The 20029-nt window shown below is 45.8% G+C and overlaps 1 protein-coding gene across 1 annotated transcript in view; it reads right to left on the bottom strand.

Moving 5' to 3' along the window:
- Positions 1-12560: 12560 nt before the first annotated feature.
- LOC147111757 (sodium/hydrogen exchanger 2-like) overlaps positions 12561-20029 on the bottom strand; it is a 117598-nt gene continuing 110129 nt past the window's right edge. Inside the window, exons 10-12 of the mRNA XM_085998958.1 lie at positions 17928-18050; positions 17069-17150; positions 12561-15244 (exon numbers count right to left, since the gene is read on the bottom strand). Coding sequence (XP_085855084.1) covers positions 14862-15244; positions 17069-17150; positions 17928-18050 — 588 coding nt within the window. The 3' untranslated portion in view covers positions 12561-14861. The remainder of the gene's footprint in view (positions 15245-17068; positions 17151-17927; positions 18051-20029) is intronic.

Genomic DNA, 20029 nt, shown 5'->3' with positions numbered 1-20029 from the left:
CCGGTCTCCCTCCTCAGCACGGACTATAAAATCTTTGCCAGGGCCATGTCTGCTCGCCTTGGCACCGTGCTGGCCCACATGATCCACCCCGACCAGTCCTACACGGTCCCGGGCCGGACCATCCACGATAACATCCATCTGGTCCGGGACCTGGTCCACCACTCCCAGAGGGCTGGTCTGTCGGTCGCCTTCCTTTCCCTGGATCAGGAGAAGGCGTTCGACAGGGTGGATCACGAGTATCTCTTCGGGACTCTGCGCGCATTCGGGTTCGGGACGCATTTCGTCGCCCGGATCCGACTTCTGTACGCCGCCGCGGAGTGTCTGATTAAAGTTAACGGGTCCTTGACGGCGCCCCTTCGCTTCGGGAGGGGGGTGCGTCAGGGATGCCCCATGTCCGGTCAGTTATATGCCATTTGCGTGGAGCCTTTCCTGCGCCTCTTGCGGAAGAGGTGGACGGGACTGGCTCTGCAAGGGCCGGGCGTGGAGGTGGTCCTCTCGGCTTACGCCGATGACGTGCTCCTCACGGTCACGGATCCCGCTGACTTGCGGAGGATGCGGGAATGCCAGCAGATTTACTCGGACGCATCCTCCGCCAAGATCAACTGGGAGAAATGTTCCGGACTCCTGGTGGGTCAGTGGCGGGTGGACTCCCTGCCGGAGGAGTTCAGGCCTTTCGCCTGGAGCACCACGCACCTCCTCTATTTGGGAGTCTACCTTAGCCCTGCCGAGGACGCTTGGCCGGCGAACTGGCAAGAGCTGGAGGCCAAAGTCACCGCTCGCCTAGGACGCTGGACAGGACTGCTCCGAGTGTTGTCCTACAGGGGTCGAGCGCTGGTCATAAACCAGCTGGTGGCCGCCATGTTGTGGTACCGGTTGGTCACTTTGATCCCTCCCCCTGCGTTTGTCGCCAAGATTCAGAAGAAGCTCATCGACTTCTTCTGGGACAAAAGGAAGCACTGGGTCTCTGCCGCGGTTCTGTGTCTCCCGCTTAGGGAGGGCGGTCAGGCGCTGGTGTGCCTTCGCACCCAGGCTGCGACTTTCCGTCTTCGGACGCTGCAGAGATACCTGTACGTCGAGAATCCTCCGAGATGGTGTGCGCTGGCGACGTTTTTCTTCCGCCAGCTGCATGGCCTCAATTACGACACGCAGCTCCTGTTTGCGAAAGTGGGCAGCAGGCGTGCCGGCCTGCGGGAGCTGCCTGTCTTCTACCAGGAACTACTATGGGTTTGGAACTACGTCGCTTCCAGGCGGAGCTCTCCCCCGTCAGGAGCGGCGGCTCTCCTTCGGGAGCCGCTGCTCAGGAATCCGCACCTCCACGAACACGGGTTCGGGCGGCTGGCGGAGGGTAGGGCTGTGGCTGGCAAGGTGACCAGAGTCGGGGACCTGCTCGATGGCGGAGGAGCGGGCTGGATGGCGCCGGAGGAGCTGGCGCGGCGCCTGTCCTGGGCCAACGTCCGGCTCGCGGTCGAAACCATCGAATCGGTAAAAGCGGCACTGGGCCCCGACTCCACTAGGTGTATCGAGGCGGCTCAAGCACGTGGGGTGATCCCGTCCGAGCTTACCACCGTTCGGACGGAATTCCTCATCGGCGCCCGGCCCCGAAACTCCCCTCGGGAACCGGCGCCTCACAACTTGAGCCGTCTCGAGGAAATACACTCCGTGCCTTTTCATTCCGCGCGGAGGGGTTTCCTCTACGGGCTGCTCCTGCACACTCTCCACTTTGCCATCTTCGTCTACCGTCCGGACACGCCTTAGCGTGGCATTTTGCCGACCGGCAGTAGCGGAGGTCCCCAATGGAGGGCTCTCTATGCGGGAGTCCTCCCTTGTTCCATCGGGGACTTGGCCTGGAGGGTGTTGCACAGAGCGGTCCCGTGCAATAAGGTTTTAAGTAGGTTCACGGACTCCCAGGCCGCCTGCATTTTTTGCGGCCTGGAGGAGTCCGTGTTTCACGTTTATATGGATTGTGAGAGGTTGCAGCCCCTCTTTCGCTACTTGAAGGGGCTGCTCCTCGATTTTTGGTTGCACTTCAGTCCCACGCTCTTGATCTACGGTCACCCGGTGCGGAGGGGAGCGGACAGGTTGGAGGACCTCCTTGTGGGCCTGCTCCTGGGCCTGGCTAAAAGAGCCATCAATTGGTCCAGGCAGCGGGCGGTCGAGGGGGTCGTCAAGCCGGATTGCCTGCATCTCTTCCACGACCATGTTCACGCCCGGGTGGCCCTGGAGATGGAGCACGCGGTGTCCGCCGGTGCGCTTGAGTATTTCCGCGACCGATGGGTGCCGCGGGGACTGGAGTGCATCATCAACACAGAAAACCAAATTTTAATTTGATTTGTTAAGCTTTAGTTGAACTTGTGTTTATTTACAGTTGAATTGGGGTTTTTTTGGGGGTCCAAATAAAAGAGTACCCTCTGTTCAGTAAATACCTGTTACTACTGTTCTCCTGAAGTCCGTGTATTAGTTATACTCGGACACTACAGTTACTATGTCTTCAAAACTCTTTTCCATTGGCTTCGTTGGGGTTGCTAGATTTCGTAATAAACCATACGTCTTTACACCCATTAAATTTAACAATACCGACGCTTTCTTGTCATCTGACACCTCACTTGCCTTGCAGTACACCGCTATTCATTCGACATATGTAGTCCAATCTTCGACTTCATTGTCAAATGCGGTGATACTGCCACTCTTCGGCATTTTGGGTGTGGTTTAAAATGGCGTCTCCCGCGCTTTCCTTCCTCCCCCGCTGCTGCCAACGCCGCTCTCGGCGGTCCTCGTGGCAATGGCGGCACCTCGCGGGTTTCTGCGCGTCTCTCTCCCTCCGATGCTGCTCGGCCCCTGAATACCAGCTGCGCCCTGTACGCTCTGCCCTCTCTCTCTCTCTCCCCCGTCGACGCTGCTCGGCCCTTTGCTGTGGCGCTCGGTCGGGCTCTAGCCCGCCGCTCTCCGGGAAGGGTCTGCGCACTACCTGTTGCCAGCCCGTCGCTGGACCACCTCGACTGGAAAGCCAAGCCTGGTTCTCGACAGCCTCCCCCGCAATTCTCGAGTCTCTGCTGGATGACTGGGCGGTTGCCCGTGGTCGACGCCCGAGTCTCTGGCCTTGACCTCCAATCCGCTGATCTCCAGGAACGAATCCCCGGGAGGTGATGCAGAGTTGCAGGTAGGTTCGAACCTTCCTCATCGCCAATGTTACGTCCGTGTATAATAAGACACAAACTGCGGAGAACGGTACAACAGGTGTTTACTCAACGTGGCTCACAGTTGAACTGATCTGTACAGATTACTACTCAGGGCTATATACAGGTGTGGTCACTGCCGGTACTACAGTATACATGAGCTGTAAAAGATAGTTCCCCACTTAAAGGTATATGCATTACAGGGCCGTTTGCTGATGATTGTGTAGTGTTCAGCTTCATTTGTAATTCCTCAGAAAATGTAGCAGTCCATGCCCATATGCAACAAGACCTAGAGAATATCCAGGCTTGGGCTTATTAAGTGCCAGACAATTTTCATCTCCATCAAGAGAAAATCTTTCCACTTCCCCTTGACATTCAATGGTATTACCATCGCCAATCACCCGCCCAACCATCCTCATCCTGGGGGGCCGCCATTGACAATGAACTCCACTGGACCAGCCACATAAATGTTGTGGCTACTCGAGTAGGTCAGACACTGGGTATTCTGTGACAAGTGGCTTAACTCGCGACTCCTTAAAGCATCTCCACAACCTACAAGGCACAAGTTGGGAGTGTGATGGAATACTCTCCACGTGCATGTGTGGGTGGAGCTGCAACAACCCAAGAAGCTCAACATCATCCAGGACAAAGCAGTCCACTTGATCGGCAACCCATCCACCACCTTAAACATTCACTCCCTCCACTACTGGCGTACCATGGCTGCAGTGTATGCTATCTACAGGATGTACAGCAGCAACGCACCAAGAGTAGCAACAATAAGTATTCTCTATTCTCCTGGATTATCTTAGGTTTTATTTAGATGTCAGCTGTAGCTCAGCTGTAGCACTCTCGCCAATGAGTCATGGTTCAAGTCCCACTCCAGAGACTTGAGAACATAATCTAGGTGGACAATCTAGTACAGTACTGAGGGAATGCTACACTGTCGGAGGTCGCCTCTGCCCTCTCAGGTGGATGTAAAAGAGCCATGGCACTATTTTGAAGATGAACAGGGGAGTTCTCCTCAGTGTCCTGGCTAATATTTATTGCTCACCCAACATCACTAAAACAGATTATCTGATCATTATCACATTGCTGTTTGTGAGCCTATGCTGTGTGCAAATTGGCTGACGCATTTCCTACAGTACAACAGTAAATTTCAAAAGTTCTTCATTAGCTGTAAAGTGCTTTGGGACATCCTGATGTTGTGAAAGGCGCTATATAAATGCAAGTCTTTATTTTTCTTTCTTCGCCAGCCCCTCCCAAACCCACAACCTCCACCATCTAGGACAAGGGCAGCCAGTACATAGGAATACCATCACCTCCAAGTTCCCCTCTAAATCACCCGCCATCCTAACTTGGATATATATTGCCGTTCCTTCATGGTCGCTGGGTCAAAATCCTGGAACTCCCTCCCATTGTATAGGTGATGAGAGGAAATTCTGAGTCAGCAACTTTATACAAATTACAATATAGAAGCAGGCCATTTGATCCAACCAGTCTATGTTGGTGTTTATCTTCCACATGAGCAGTGGCTGCTGTGTTTTACATACCCTTTTATCCCCATTTCCTTCAACCATATGTCTCACCTAGTTGTAAAAGTTGACCTGATTCATGATTTAATCACTAATTACGACTGAACTCCACAGCCTCACACCCCTCTGTGTAAACAAAAGTCTCCTGGTCTGTCCTAAATCTTTTGTATTTATTATATCCAACTGCTGGAAGCAATTACTGCAGGCTAGGTAAGAGAAAATGCACTCATATCTAATCTTCAATGTCTTCTGTGCTGCTGCAGCTTGACACTGCCTTCTGGTGGAACCACTGGTATGGTTGAGCTTATAGTATGGTCGGGTGCATGGGGGCAATGAACTGAATACGTTTCATGGTGAATTGCACTGCTTGCCATGTTGCTAGTGAGTAACTCATGGTAACTGATATCTTAGCAGGAGCGCAAACCTATATGCAAGAGTTGCCTAATGACCAACTAGTGATTATTTCCTGATGAGGCGGCAGGGGAAAGGAGAGCAAGTGGCATCTCTTTGGAGTTGAGCTGGCTCTGATGGAATGTCTGTCAATGGAAAGTTGGAACTCTCTGACATATTCAGTAATCTGATTCAGTAAAGCAAATCCACAGTACTCCAGGGTGCTGTTCATGATTGATCAGCCAGTCTCGTTCATTAATGAAACCTGGATGGGTCAAACCTGGCACGGGGAGCTGGGATTCTTCCCAGTTGGCTCCAGCTACCTTGTAATTCAATGGCTTAACTGGCAGGGTAGTCCTGGCTGGAAAAGAAGTGAGAATTTTACAAGTGCTCTATGGGGTAAGATATGCAATAACTATCTAGTTAAACTGCAGTACACCTGTACACATTTGGGTGTCCATGATGCCTTGGATATTGCCAAACTGCACATGAGCCTTATGGATGTAGATAGGTTGGGCGAGTCCCTAGATGGAGAGTGCAATATTGGACTTGAGACCATTAAGCACGATGATGGTTTTCTGCACATCGAGGTACCTGGCTGACCAAAATTAAAATATTGTTTTACTAATGTGTCCTAGTGCCTGGGAATTCTGCTCTTCTCCCTCCAAGGGCTTCTGTTCTCCATCCTGCATATCATTGGATCAGTCTCTAAGTCAGTATCCTCTACACACTGCTAAAGAAAGAACACGTGACTTGCCTTGTAAGGTATCTTCATTCTTCGAGAAGATATTTTTCTCACACCACATTCCTACCTGTTCATTCTCTCAGGCCTTGCAAGGAATTCAGGTGGTAGTTCTTCTAATCCTTTGTACTTTACCATTGGTTAAAAATGAACTGTTATGTGGAGTTTTATATCAAAGGGGAACAAAAATACCACAAGGGGCTGAAGTCAGAAACATCCTACATGGAGATCATTCCTTCACAGTTTTCTCAGAGTGTATTACAGGCCTGGCTCAGCTTTAGCAATGGATGGAGAATGTCCTGGTTATGTTTATGGTTTCACTACATTGCATTCAGTATTTTAGCACTCTCCCATAGGTGACCCACTCCCTCCTTATGACATGGAGTGTGTTTTCACTTGCCCAATATCTAGGTAGTTTTTGGCGAGTCACTGATCGAACAGAAAACCCTCATCCACACCAGAGCTTCTCCTGGGTCCCTTTACACTCTAGCTTAGAACTTGGAGGTCATAGCGTTGGCCGTGAAGGCCCGTTTTGGTGAAAATAATGGCAGCCGCCTCACTTCTGCCTACTTCCGGCAGGTCCTGTGGTGGGCTCCATTTTCGGCAAGTTCGCAGCGCTGCTGTTGCCTGCGCTTGCGGAAAGTATTTTAATTAGCAGGAACATGACATCAATCGGCGTACAACGTCGAATTGCCACACGCTCATCCATTTTGGAGCTCGCCGTCCCTCTTACTGCCCTCTCAAAAGCACGTGGTGCGTGCAGCCGTTAACATCGCAGAGAGGCGGGAGGAAGCGGTGGTGAGCTATAACTCGTACAGTAAACAGCTGCTGAGATAACTGGTAACTATGGAGAGCTCAGACTAAGTAATTGGAGTGAAAACTGCTTCCAATGAGATGCATCAAATCTCACACCAGTCAGTCAAACATTACAGGAGGTAAATACTTTTAAAATAAACTGTACTGTACTACAGTTATAAGATTCGCAGGAAAAAATCAAAGCTGCATTTCCTTAAATTTCATACATTGGGTTTTCCAGTTTAGGAACTGATAAAATAAGATGCAAAGTTTGGAAGTCTGTTTTTAAAAAGGCTTAACACCATATTCTCACCAGGAGTTCTTCAAATGCCTGCCAGTAATAAAAAATTAATTGAACTTTCTTCTGCACAATTTACACCAGTAAACTCCTGACCAAGAAGTTACATAAGAACATAAGAAATAGGAGCAGGAGTAGGCCAATCAGCCCCTGGGCCCGCTCCGCTACCCACAGGGCCATGACCGATCCGAACTTAGACTCATGTCCAAATTCCTGCCCGCTCCCCGTAACCCTTAATTCCCTTTACTTCTAGGAAACTGTCTATTTCTGTTTTAAATTTATGTAATGATGTAGCTTCTACAGCTTTTTGGGGCAGCATATTCCATGGACCTACCACCCTCTGAGTGAAGTAGTTCCTCCTCATCTCAGTTTTGAAAGAGCAGCCCCTTATTCTAAGACTATGCCCCCTAGTTCTAGTTTCACCCATCATCGGGAACATCTTCCCCGCATCCACCCGATCCAACCCCTTCACAATCTTATATGTTTCAATAAGATCGCCTCTCATTCTTCTGAACTCCAATGAGTAGAGTCCCAATCTACTCAACCTCTCCTCATATGTCCATCCCCTCATCCCCGGGATTAACCGAGTGAACCTTCTTTGTACTGACTCGAGAGCAAGTATGTCCTTTCTTAAGTATGGACACCAAAACTGTATGCAGTATTCCAGGTGCGGTCTCACCAATACCTTGTACAACTGAAGCAATACCTCCCTATTTTTATATTCTATCCCCCTAGCAATGAAAGCCAACATTCCATTGGCCTTCTTAATCACTTGCTGCACCTGCATACTAACCTTTTGAGTTTCGTGCACCAGGACCCCCAGATCCCTTTGTACTTCAGTACTTTCAAGTTTCTTGCCATTAAGATAATAACTTGCTCTATGATTTTTCCTGCCAAAGTGCATAACCTCACACTTTCCAGTATTGTATTCCATCTGCCAAATCTCTGCCCACTTACTTAGCCTGTCGATGTCCCCTTGCAGGTTTTTTATGCCCTCCTCACTCACTACTTTCCCTCCCATCTTAGTATCATCTGCAAACTTTGATATGTTACACTCGGTCCCCTCCTCCAAATCGTTAATATAGATTGTAAAGAGTTGGGGACCCAGCACTGACCCCTGCGGAACACCACTAGTTACTGATTGCCAGTCTGAGAATGAACCATTTATCCCAACTCTCTGCCTTCTGTTAGATAGCCAATCCTCTATCCATGCCAGAATATTACCCCCAATCCCGTGATTTTTTTATCTTAAGCAATAATCTTTTGTGTGGCACCTTGTCAAATGCCTTTTGGAAGTCTAAATACACTACATCCACTGGTTCCCCTTTATCCACCCTATATGTTACTTCCTCAAAGAACTCCAGCAAATTTGTCAAACATGACTTCCCCTTCATAAAACCATGCTGACTTTGTCCTATTAAATTATGATTATCCAAATGTCCTGTTACTGTCTCCTTAATAATGGACACCAAAATTTTACCTACCACAGATGTTAGGCTAACCGGTCTATAGTTTCCAGCCTTCTGTCTACTGCCCTTTTTAAATAAGGGTGTTACATTAGCAGTTTTCCAGTCTGCCGGGAGCTTTGCCGAGTCCAGGGAGTTTTGGAAAATTATTACCAATGCATCCACAATCCCTACCGCCACTTCCCTCAAGACCCTAGGATGTAAGCCATCAGGTCCAGGTGATTTATCCGCCTTGAGTCCCATTATTTTACCGAGTACCAGTTCCTTAGTAATTTTGATCGTGTTGAGCTCCTCCCCCCCCTTTAGCCCCCTGTTTGTCCAGTGTTGGGATATTCTTAGTGTCTTCTACTGTAAAGACTGATATAAAATATTCATTCAGTGTTTTTGCCATCTCCATATTTCCCACCATTAATTTCCCGGTCTCATCCTCTAAGGGACCAACATTTACTTTAGCCACCCTTTTTCTTTTAATATAACTATAAAAACTCTTACTATCTGTTTTTATATTTTTTGCTAATTTACTTTCATAATCTATTTTCCCTTTCTTATTCAATCTTTTTGTTATTTTTTGCTATCTTTTAAAGTTTTCCCAATCCTCTATCCTCCCACTAGATTTGGCTACCTTATATGCCCTTGTTTTTAGTCGAATACTATCCTTAATTTCTTTACTTAGCCACGATGGCTGTCTTTTCTTTTACACCCTTTTCTTCTCAGTGGAATATATTTTTTTTGGAAGTTGTAAAATAACTCCTTAAATGTACACCACTGATCATGTATCGTCCTACCCTTTAATCTATTTTCCCAATCCACTCTACTCAATTCCGCTCTCATACCTTCATAGTCTCCTTTATTCAAGCTTAGCACGCTTGTTTGAGATCCAACCTTCTCACCCTCTAATTGAATATGGAATTCATCCATGTTATGGTCACTCATTCCAAGGGGATCCTTTACTAGGACATTTTTAATTAATCCTGTCTCGTTACACAGGACCAGATCTAAGGTTGCTTGCCCCGTGGTCGGTTCAGTTACATACTGCTCAAGAAATCCATCCCTAATACACTCAATGAACTCATCCTCAAGGCAGCCCTGCCCAATTTAATTTGTCCAATTAATATGATAGTTAAAATCCCCCATAATTATAGATGTTCCCTTATTACAAGCCTCAACTATTTCCTGATTGATACTCCGTTCAACAGAGTTACCACTGTTCAGAGGCCTACAGACTACGCCCACTAGTGCTTTTTTCCCCTTATTATTCCTTATCTCCACCCAAACTGTTTCATTATCCTGATCTTTTGACCCAATATCATTTCTCTGTATTACAGTGATTCCTTCCTTTATTAACATAGCCACCCCACCTCCCCTTCCTTCCTGCCTGTCCTTCCTGATCGTTAAATAACCTGGTATGTTTAATTCCCAAGCATTGCCACCCTGCAGCCAGGTTTCTGTAATGGCCACAAGATCATACCCATATGTAGTTATTTGTGCCATTAACTCGTCTATTTTGTTACGAATGCTACGTGCATTCAGATAGAGAGCTTTCAAATATGTTTTGTGACACTTAGTTCCTGCTTTTGCCCTTTTTATTACTTTACCTTTTACTCCATACCCATACCTTCTGCCCCTTCCTGACACGCTCTGGTTTTTAATTTCCCCACTGCTACCTAAGTCTATGACCTTCTCTGTTGTCTTTTTTATTATTTGCTCTCTAGGAACCTCCCCCCCACTAGTTAGTTTAAAGCCCTCTCTACAGCCCTAGTTATATGATCTGCCAGGACTCTAGTCCCAGCACTGGCCAAGTGAAGCCCGTCCCAATGGAACAGCTCCCTCCTGCCCCAGTACTGGTGCCAGTGTCCCAGGAAGCAAAACCCATTTCTCCCACACCAATCTTTGAGCCACGCATTTAACTCTCTAATTTTATTTGTCCTAGCCAAATTCGCTCGTGGCTCAGGTAATAATGAGATTATTACCCTTGTGGTTCTGCTTTTTAATTTGGCCCCTAGCTGCTCAAACTCCCTCAGCAGAACCTCCTTCCTTGTCCTATCTATATCGTTGGTACCAACATGGACCACGACAACTGGATCCTCCCCCTCCCACTCCAAGTTTCTCTCCAGTCCAGAGGAGATGTCCTTAACCCTGGCACCAGGCAGGCAACACAGCCTTCGGGACTCTCGCTCTCGGCTGCAAAGAACTCTATCTATCCCCCTAATGATACTATCCCCTACCACTACAACATTTCTTTTAACTCCCCCCACTTGAATGGCCCCCCACTCCAAGGTGCTGTGGCCAGGTTGCTCATCCTCCCCGCAGTCCCTGTTCCCATCCTCACAGGGAGTAAGAGCCTCGAACCTGTGCAAGTGCAAGGGCTGCGGCTCCTCCAACACTACCTCCTGGATCCCCGTACCTGCCTCACTTCTAGTCACACCATCCTGACCCTGGCCACGGACTACATCTGAATTAATTAATCTAATTGGTGTGACTACCTCGTGATACACAGAGTCCAGGTAACTCTCCCCCTCCCTGATGTGTCTCAGTGTTTGAAGCTCGGACTCCAGCTCTTCAACACGGAGCCGGAATTCCTCAAGCAGCCAACACTTACTGCAAATGTGATCACCGTGAGCATCAATGGTGTCCACCAGCTCCCACATATTGCAGCAGCAACACATCACCTGATCTCCCATTCTATGTAATTAATTAAATTTATTATTATTCTTAAATACCCTGTGCCCCGATTCTAGATGATGATTATCACACCTTAGAAACTATAAACCAAAGAGATTTAAGCTTAAAAAGTTCATGTTCCCCTTTTTTAAAATTTATTTCCATTGATGTCTCATGCAACGGTTTAAGGACATCTGTGCCAGTCTTCATGTGGTGCTTCCAGGAGTCCCTCCTGATCTGAGCCTGTGCTTTAAGAGCCACTCACCAGGGAGTGAATGCCCCCTGCTATCTGCAGGCTAGTGCACTGTCACTACTAACAGCAAGACGGTGCATCCCCCTCCCCCTCCAGCACCATGGTGGAGCACAAACCACCACAGAGGAACCATCTGGGTGAAAGATCTGTGGAGCTATGGCAGCCAGCGAAGGTGGGAGTGCCAGGCAGTCTGGTACCCATTTGTGGACCCCACACACGACCCATAGAAATGTCCGCGCAGGCAAGAGGGCAGCTGTGGAGAAACAAATGCCTCCTAATGTGCCGCAACGCACAATGTGCCAACCCTAGAAGGGCCATCAGCAGACACGACAGCAAAACCCAGGAGCCGTCACCAAATGCTACAGCACGGCACACTGCCTGAGAACACCGCACCGGGCCTTCCGACACGACCTTCGGCCTCCTGCTGAGGTTAGCACGGAAAGAACCCGTTGCACAAGAGGTTCTCTGTTCCGCTCATGTTAATCAGCAGGCAGCACCAAAATACCGGTGCTGCCTGCGCTCTTTTTGCGAGCAGCCGTTAGCCTTGGCCCACGGTGTCACCGGCAGGTTTCTGCCCTACTTGAATTTCTAGACCGATAAACTTAAAATGGTCCTCTTGCAATTGAAGGCAAATTTTAATTTATTCTCGTCAATGGCTTAGATTACTGGTGCTTGTACTCTTGTTATCTCATTCCAGGTCCACAATTGAGGTAGGAGTACACTCCCATGACAAACACTGCAATCCTCCTAACTGATGAACATTTTCCGGTCTGTAAAACACATCTTTTATTTGATTTTCTAAGCCCTGGCTCAGAAGTTTCCAACCAAACAAATTGTCTTTACAGGGATTAAGAGGCTGATTTCTTGCTTGCTAAGGAGCTATGCTGTGATCGTTGAGCACTGACTGACTGGCATAAATTCTCAAAGTTTTATGCTACTACTCAACAGAAACTGCTGCATCTTTAGAAGCAAAAACAGAAAATGCTGGAAATACTCAGCAGGTCAGGCAGCATCTGTGGAGAGAGAAACAGAGTTAACGTTTCAGGTCGATGACCCTTCAGCAGAACAGTTCTGACGAATACCAATGACCATTACCTGATAAGTCACAAGTGTCACTATCTACAAAAAGTGCATATCTCTAGCTAGGTACTCCCTCAGGTGCAGGTTGGAAAATCAGAGGAACAGACCTCAAAAGTTCCAGTATTATGCAGGGAAGATCCAATATGCAAAAATTGGTTGAAAAAGGAAAGTCCTTTAAACTGGATTTAATTCATTTTTACTAAATACATTCATATTCACAATTAGGACATGACAAGGACAGAGAACCAAAAATTGAAATATGTGAACTTTAGTCACACTGGTAATTAATAATTATAGCATAATTACTGTACACTGAACTGACTCAATTCGAACAACTATGGTTTTATTAATACAAAACTCAGGTTAGTAATTAACTTGTTTAAATATCTAATTTTATCAAATACTCCAATCAGAACTAGCAATCACTTGCAATTTCAGTCTGTAAAATAAAGCAAATGTTCCTATAAATAGCAGAAATTTTATGCGACCACATTAACACGTTCATCACCAATATCGCACAGCATAATTTCAACATAAAGCAGAGAAGAAAGAAAAGAAAGGGATCTTTTCAATCTTTGTATAATATAAAGCTGTGTGATTTTTTTCCTCTTTAGTTTGGTCACATTTGTGTTCTGATTCTAACATTTAAAAATGTTGTCCACTAGTAAATCTCATGTTGTTGCACTTGAGCATCCAAGACCAAGTACAATATTCAAGTCAAGCAAGGTTGGAGGGCAGGGGGCTCATTGGACCCAGGCAGCAGGGGGAAGCAAAGAGGCACATGGGAGGGGAAAAGAGGAAGAAAGGAGAGAGATGGAAAGAGGAGGAAAAAGGGGACGAGGAAAGGGATGGTCACAGGAAGAGGATGATGCCGGGGGAAGTGGATGAGAGGGGAGAACAGGAGGGAAGGGGATATGGAGGGGGAGTAATTTCACTAACCTCCATAAGGACCCACTTTCCCTTTCATGTGGGGTGTGGGGGCTGTGTTTGAAGGCTGGATTTTGCAGGAAGGTGGTCAGGAAGTAAAAGTAAAAATCAACAACCGGCCTTGGCACTTCACTAGACAGGCAGCAAAGAATGGGCATGTGGGAGTGGGCATGATCTCCGTCAATTTGCAAGCAGTGTATGACTGTTCCCTGGAGACCAAAAAGGTTCGACGCTCGGCTTTGTCGATTGCAAGTGAAAGCAGGGAGCAGAGACACTGACAGGTTGAGTAGAAACTATGGGATTGCAAAGAACCATATTTTGCAGGGAGGAGATTTAAAATGAGAAAAACTAGTTGAGCAATGTAGAGAGACACCACAGAGTGGGTGAGGAGGCGATAGCCATGATAGTCAGCGTGTTTGTATTGAAAAAGAGCTCAGAATATACTCCCTTGCCTGAGGCCAATACCTTAATACATTAAAAACGAAATCTATTTAAAAATTAAAACCACAACATTGAAGCCCGATTCCTGTTAAAAACACCAGAGGCAGTGTGAAGACATGCCTGGGCCACATTTTCATTGGTGCTTGCAAAGTGTCCTATGGTACTTGGCTAATTGGTAGCGTCAGCTGCAGACAAGTAAGTAAAGGCTGAGGCCGACTTGACAATAAGTAGGAAACCACTAGGGTTAATTTAAACCCAATATCAATGTTATGGGGCTATTTAATTTCTAAACCCTTAGGCCTAGAAATTCAGTGCCCTTAGCGCCGATTTTGCAGCGCTAGAGGGCCTAGCGCTGCAATTGGCGCCGGCGCCTAAATTGCCTGGGGCCCTTCCGCCGCGGTAGACCGGTAGCGCTGCGCCGGCACCGATGACGTCATCGGTGTGCGCAGCGTCCCGGTTGCCGTGGTGACGGGCCCCAGCGCCGAAATTGACTTGCGGCCGCCTCGCCCGTGGCAGCCGCAAGCAACGTTCTGGCAGAGGTGCCTTGCACAAGTTTGCGCCGGCGCATTAAAGGCCCCGCGGCGGCCGGCCGCTTTCCCGCCGCCCGCCTGGCCGCAGCTCCCTCCCCGGACTTCCCCCCACCCCCCCCCGGAACAGAAGCAAGCCCGGCACTTGTCCGAGGTGCCGGGCTCATTTTTAATAAGATTATCGCGGGCCGCGGCCGGGTGCAGGCAGCTCCTCCTTAAGGGAAGGAGGCCTGCACTTCCCGAACCTGCCGCACCGCAGCGGGCGCCGCAGCGCCGGAATAGCGCCGAAATTCAGCGCATAGCGCCAGTTTTCAGGCGCTAACAGCTTTCAGCAGCGCCGGCAGCCGTTTGGGCGCAGAACCAGTGAATTTTGGGCCCGACCAGCGCGACTTAGCTCCGGCACTAACTTCCGGCGCTAAAGCCCTGGCAGCGCCAAACCTCAATTTCTAGGCCTTAGTGTACTGTTTTAACTATTGTAAATTATTTAATATAAATAACTTTGATTTGGTTTCTTAAAATCACAACTTGAATTTAATGAAAAGGATCTAGACGGTGCAGTCTAACTACCAGTTGGAATCATTTTGGTTTTCTTAGCAAAGGATCATCTATTTCAGTGTTTTCCTCATGTATATCTTCCGTTCTCCAACTAACTGGTGGAATTTCCACAAATCCTTGCCGGCTTCTCCCACTTTCATAATGTTGAGGGTCCTGTTGACCGAGATTACCAAATCTTGTCCTTGGCACCAGTGCCTGTCTTCTTCCACTGTCAGTTCCGCTGCTGGCTACACCATCATCGTGACTAGCAAAATTAGGCCTTGAACTCCTATTGTTCTCCCTTTGAACTTCATTCCTCCACTCCATTCCGCATGGGTCCTGGTGACGAGAAGATGGACCTGTTCTGGATTGCGAAAGATTCTCCAGCTGCAAGGAATTGGTTTCTAAATTGCTGTCTTCTCCAACTGAAGAGCAAGAGCACAATATGAAGTTATAACTGAATCATTTAGGATAATTCATTCTTACATTATTAGAATAAAGAGAGTGGCAGTTTAGACTGGAGAATCCTTTACAAACTAATTCTATTTGGGCAATGCATATAATAAATTCAAATCATTAAGTACATAATATTTTGAAATCAGTATAAGCATGATAATAGATTTGATTATATATTGAAAATGGATAAAGATTATTTTTCCATTAACTCAGGAGTTCCATGGGTCTGTCCCCTCTCCAAATCTGTTCATTCCTCACATCAATGAGCTTCTCCATTCATCGTTCAACATTACCCACTCTTTTGTGAGGATTCCAATCTATATTCATTTCCGTTTCATTCAGATCACACATCTATGTTCACAACCTCCAAAGCATGGTTCTGAAAAGGTTGAATTATTGCATCTTGATCTCCTCTGTGCCCTTTCATGGGCCAATCTTGTATTTTTCACTCATCAACGAGAGCATTTTTCACGTTTCTTCCAAGTCTAACCAATAGTTAACTATACTTATTGGCTCCATCCTTAGTCCTTCTTGATCTATGGAAAATCTTTATCTCCAACTCTTAACCTCATACAAAACACCTCCGTTGTTAAAGTTGCCTCCAAGAAGCTTAGATCCCTCTTTTGCGCCAATCACTTTTCTCAACAACTTAGCTCTTAATAAAGCCCAAATCTATCTAAGATTTGAATAATGCTGAAATATGTGGGGCATTTCCTCCAACACCTCACTCACAGTCTACAACAGGACACAAGAAAAAAACAATGGGCTTCCAACCTCTCTCCATTCAGCCTAAATCAAAGCTACAAAAGTAAGAAGTCACACAACACCAGGTTATAGTCCAACAGTTTTATTTGAAATCACAAGCTTTCGGAGCGCTGCTCCTTCGTCAGGTGAAGTCACCTGATGAAGGAGCAGCGCTCCGAAAGCTTGTGATTTCAAATAAAACTGTTGGACTATAACCTGGTGTTGTGTGACTTCTTACATTTGTTCACCCCAGTCCAACACCGGCATCTCCACACCAAAGCTACAAAAGTCAGTGCTCCTCTGAGCTTTGATATTTCTAAGCTTCAAATGCACCTTCCTACATCCTCTTCTCCCTATAACCTCAAATGCACCTTCCTACATCCTCTTCTCCCTATAACCTCAAATGCACCTTCCTACATCCTCTTCTCCCTATAACCTCATTTTGTTGAAGGAAGACTCATTGCACACAATCTCTTACTCATTAGGACCTCAAAACTGAAATCTTTATTTCCCTCAGCATTCTTTACCTGCTTCAATCCTCAGGTGCTTGAAATTGAAGTTTTGTATTGATTAATAACTACTTGATTCATCTCAGCACCCCATTTCCACATATTTGTTATCATAACAACATCTGGGGCAAGGGGGTAGAAATTGGAATGAGGCCAGATTACACCACAATCCTGCCCCTTTATCTGTCTGACGTTTCTGGTCCTCTTGGGGGTGGGCACATAGTACACCCACCTGCAAATGCAGGAATTACATAATTTCCACATCTTTGCCCTTAACAATGCTGGGCACAAGAGACACCAATGTATACTTGGTGGCTAGCATTGCTTGCAGATATAATTTCAAAGGCCAGGGTTTTCCCCACTGCAATCAATCAAAGAATGATCCCTTAACTTCCAATGACACCGAGCTCTACCTCTCCACCACCTCCTTCTACCCCTCCACTGCCTCTATGCTGTCACTGCTCTATAGATGTTGGTTTCTCTATTAAAAAGTAAACATATGAGGCTGGAAATAGTTTGCTGCAGCATAGCATGTATTACCCGTGAAAGCAGAGTTCCTTTTTTTGGGTCTAGAAGGAATTCTGGCATTTTGAGGCAGTGAAAATGGACGATTCTTTGCAAACTGTGAAAATGAGAGAGAGGGAGAGAGATCTGTTTAATAATGACCACAACCAGACAGCCTCAAAGCACCTGTTCACACTTGCCAAAGCAATTTGTTTTCGTAAAAGGACTAAAGCTTCAAACTAGGGAGTTACTCTTCAGGAATCAAAGATTAGTGTATTGGGAAGAACAAGGAAGATTAAGACCATCATCTTCCCCATTTACTCATCCTCGATTCTACATGCTGGCGGGGGAGGGTGGACTACTTGAAATTTAAAGGTGGAATTTAAATTTAAAATGAAAGTTAACCCTTCAAGCCAGAACTGCAGCAGCTCTGTAGCATAGAGGGGACTACCCCCACGTATAAGTTAAAGAAAAAAACATTTCTTCCTAGTACAAATTGGGTTTTAGAGTCAGATGAGTAATGGTAATTTTTTAGTGATCAAGAGCTGTTTTCGATATTACCTCCTACACACTTCCTGCTATTTCCCCTCAATCCTCCCTACACAAATTGTCATTATCACTCAGATAAAACGCAACTTGCTCATTTTAGTTGAGTACACATTTTCTCTACCAAACAATAATATATAAAATACATCCAAAACCTTACTTTGTTAAACTACTCCATATTTAGATTCCCAGTTAGCAAAACTCCTAAATGTATCAGTACTGAAGTGTCATGCAGTTTCTGAATAGTACCAAATTTATTAGATTGAACTGTCTAGGTTTCACCATAAGTTCACATTTTACATGCAGTATCAGGTGGATGTACAAGGCTGTGGCATTTTCAGGGTCATACCTGCCGGGCTCTAGTTGTTTTCCGCATACTTTCCCGTAGACTCTCATGTCGTCGTATTAGGATTTCCTTGACCTGATTCTCATTGGCCTCTCTTGGCAGACTGTGTCTGTTATATGATGGTGTCTGTAATTAAATCATTTCATGCTACATGAATTCAAATATCCATTAATGCACAGACTGGAAATGTTGAATTATCTTAATGTTATGAGTACAGGGGCAGTGGGTAGTACACTAAGCAGCTTGCTCAATGCAGAGCGCATGCTTTTAGCACGTGTGTTCAGGAAGAGTTGTTATAAGTGCGCAGTTTCTTTTAAAAGAGGCACCACCTTCATGAATCGTATATGGGAGACTGTTATTTTTTTGAGCTGGAAGAACAACCTGTGATTTTACAACATGGCGATGTCAGATAAGTGATATAATGAGGTGTTTCAAGGCGATATGCATAAATGCAGTCAGTTGTAAAATAAAAGAAAGCTTTGCTAAGCAATTTTTCCTTGAAAATGGTGCCCTTTTCAATACGTACACTACAACTACAGAAAAAAGTGATGCTGAACTTTCAATGGTTTTATCGGCTTTAAACCACTAGTGATGCATGGTACAAATGCTGCTTAATTTATCTAGTAATAGTTGAAAACACATTATCTGTACATGAAGCAAGAAAGGCCAGCAATTAACGTTCCCGCGCAAGCCGCTCACCAGCTTTTCTATGGGAGAAACCGCATACGCGCGAAAATTTGAATGGGCCACTCAACCACTTAAAGGGACCGCGCAACCCAAAAAAATGAGGGAACATTGCCAGCAATGTATTCCATCAGATGGGCTAACAAGTTTCAGCCAAGGAAGAAAGGGGGTATTACGGTAGTCATGCCTCTATTTTTTACTTGGTCCTAGTCATGTCTGCCACCTTCTCATTTCCTCTCCTCACTCCTCCCCTGATCTTTTTGCTTTGTTTTAGTTATTTTTTCACCAAGCTCAATGCAGTACTCACACTCCATTACATTTGGGTTGAATCTCTGCCGTGCAGTCATCAGCCAGGCCCTGCTGCCACAGGCAAGATTTTGAATGCTCTCTAATTAGCGTGTCTTGATTTTGGAAATTCCCAGCATGCCCCTACAATGTAATTTGAATTGCTGGTTTCATTTATTTACAAGATCAAAAGTGTTTTGTTCCTTTGGTTTAAATAGCTTCATGTATAAAAAATGTTGTTTTATTGCACAGATTTTTGGGAACTAAGGGAATCAAAGGATATGGGGATAGTGCGAGAAGGTGGAGTTGAGGTAGAAGATCAGCCATGATCTTGTTGAATGGCGGAGCAGGCTCGAAGGGCCAAATGGCCTACTCCTGCTCCTATTTCTTATCTTCTTACTATGTGTACGATTATGTCATGCATATTCACATCATCTGGGTTATTGGATATTATTTTTGGGACATCTGTTCTCTTGTGAATTGCATATTAAGTTTCCCTGAAAATCTCGACAACAAAACAGAAGTAATGGGTTTAATATCCAAGAGGTTAAATGTTGCTGAGAAATATAGTACTGGAGTCTTTGAAAAAGTGGTGGCTTGAATTGTAGATGTCTCAGATGGGAAAAGGCTTTGCTTGAGGCATACATTTTGCTGAAATAAAACATTCCGTGAAAAGACAAAGAGCTCATTTTCTATACCAGAAACTAGAACAGTATTCATAAATAGTCTCTTATGTTGAATCCAAAGACATTTTTAAAACCAATTACAGATCCTCTCATATGTCTTCTGGTATTTGCTGATTTTTGTGCTTCATATATTACTATTTAATCATAAACAAAGTTATTTAGTTTTAATTGTTTCAATTAGTTGTTTTAGTTTGTAAACTTCGAGTCTGTGTGGAAATATCCACCGCTTAGGATTTACTGCAACAACTCACCAAGCTTACTTCGACAGCACTCCCAGCCCGTTAACTCGTACCACCCCGAAGGACAAGAGCAGCACGATCACCTCAAATTCACACACTAGCCAGACTTGGACATAATTTTTCTTCATTAATACTGGATCAAAATCCTAGAATTCCTTACCTAACACTATTGTGTTAAATCCAGTAAGCAGGATCATGGGAACAAGCAAAA

The sequence above is a fragment of the Somniosus microcephalus genome, chromosome 10, assembly GCF_052327205.1.
Source record: "Somniosus microcephalus isolate GS21.2 chromosome 10, FLI_Smic_1.0, whole genome shotgun sequence".
Classification (NCBI taxonomy): domain Eukaryota; kingdom Metazoa; phylum Chordata; class Chondrichthyes; order Squaliformes; family Somniosidae; genus Somniosus; species Somniosus microcephalus.
Note: the sequence above shows the minus strand (reverse complement) of the source record. Positions and strands in the feature narration are given on the sequence as shown.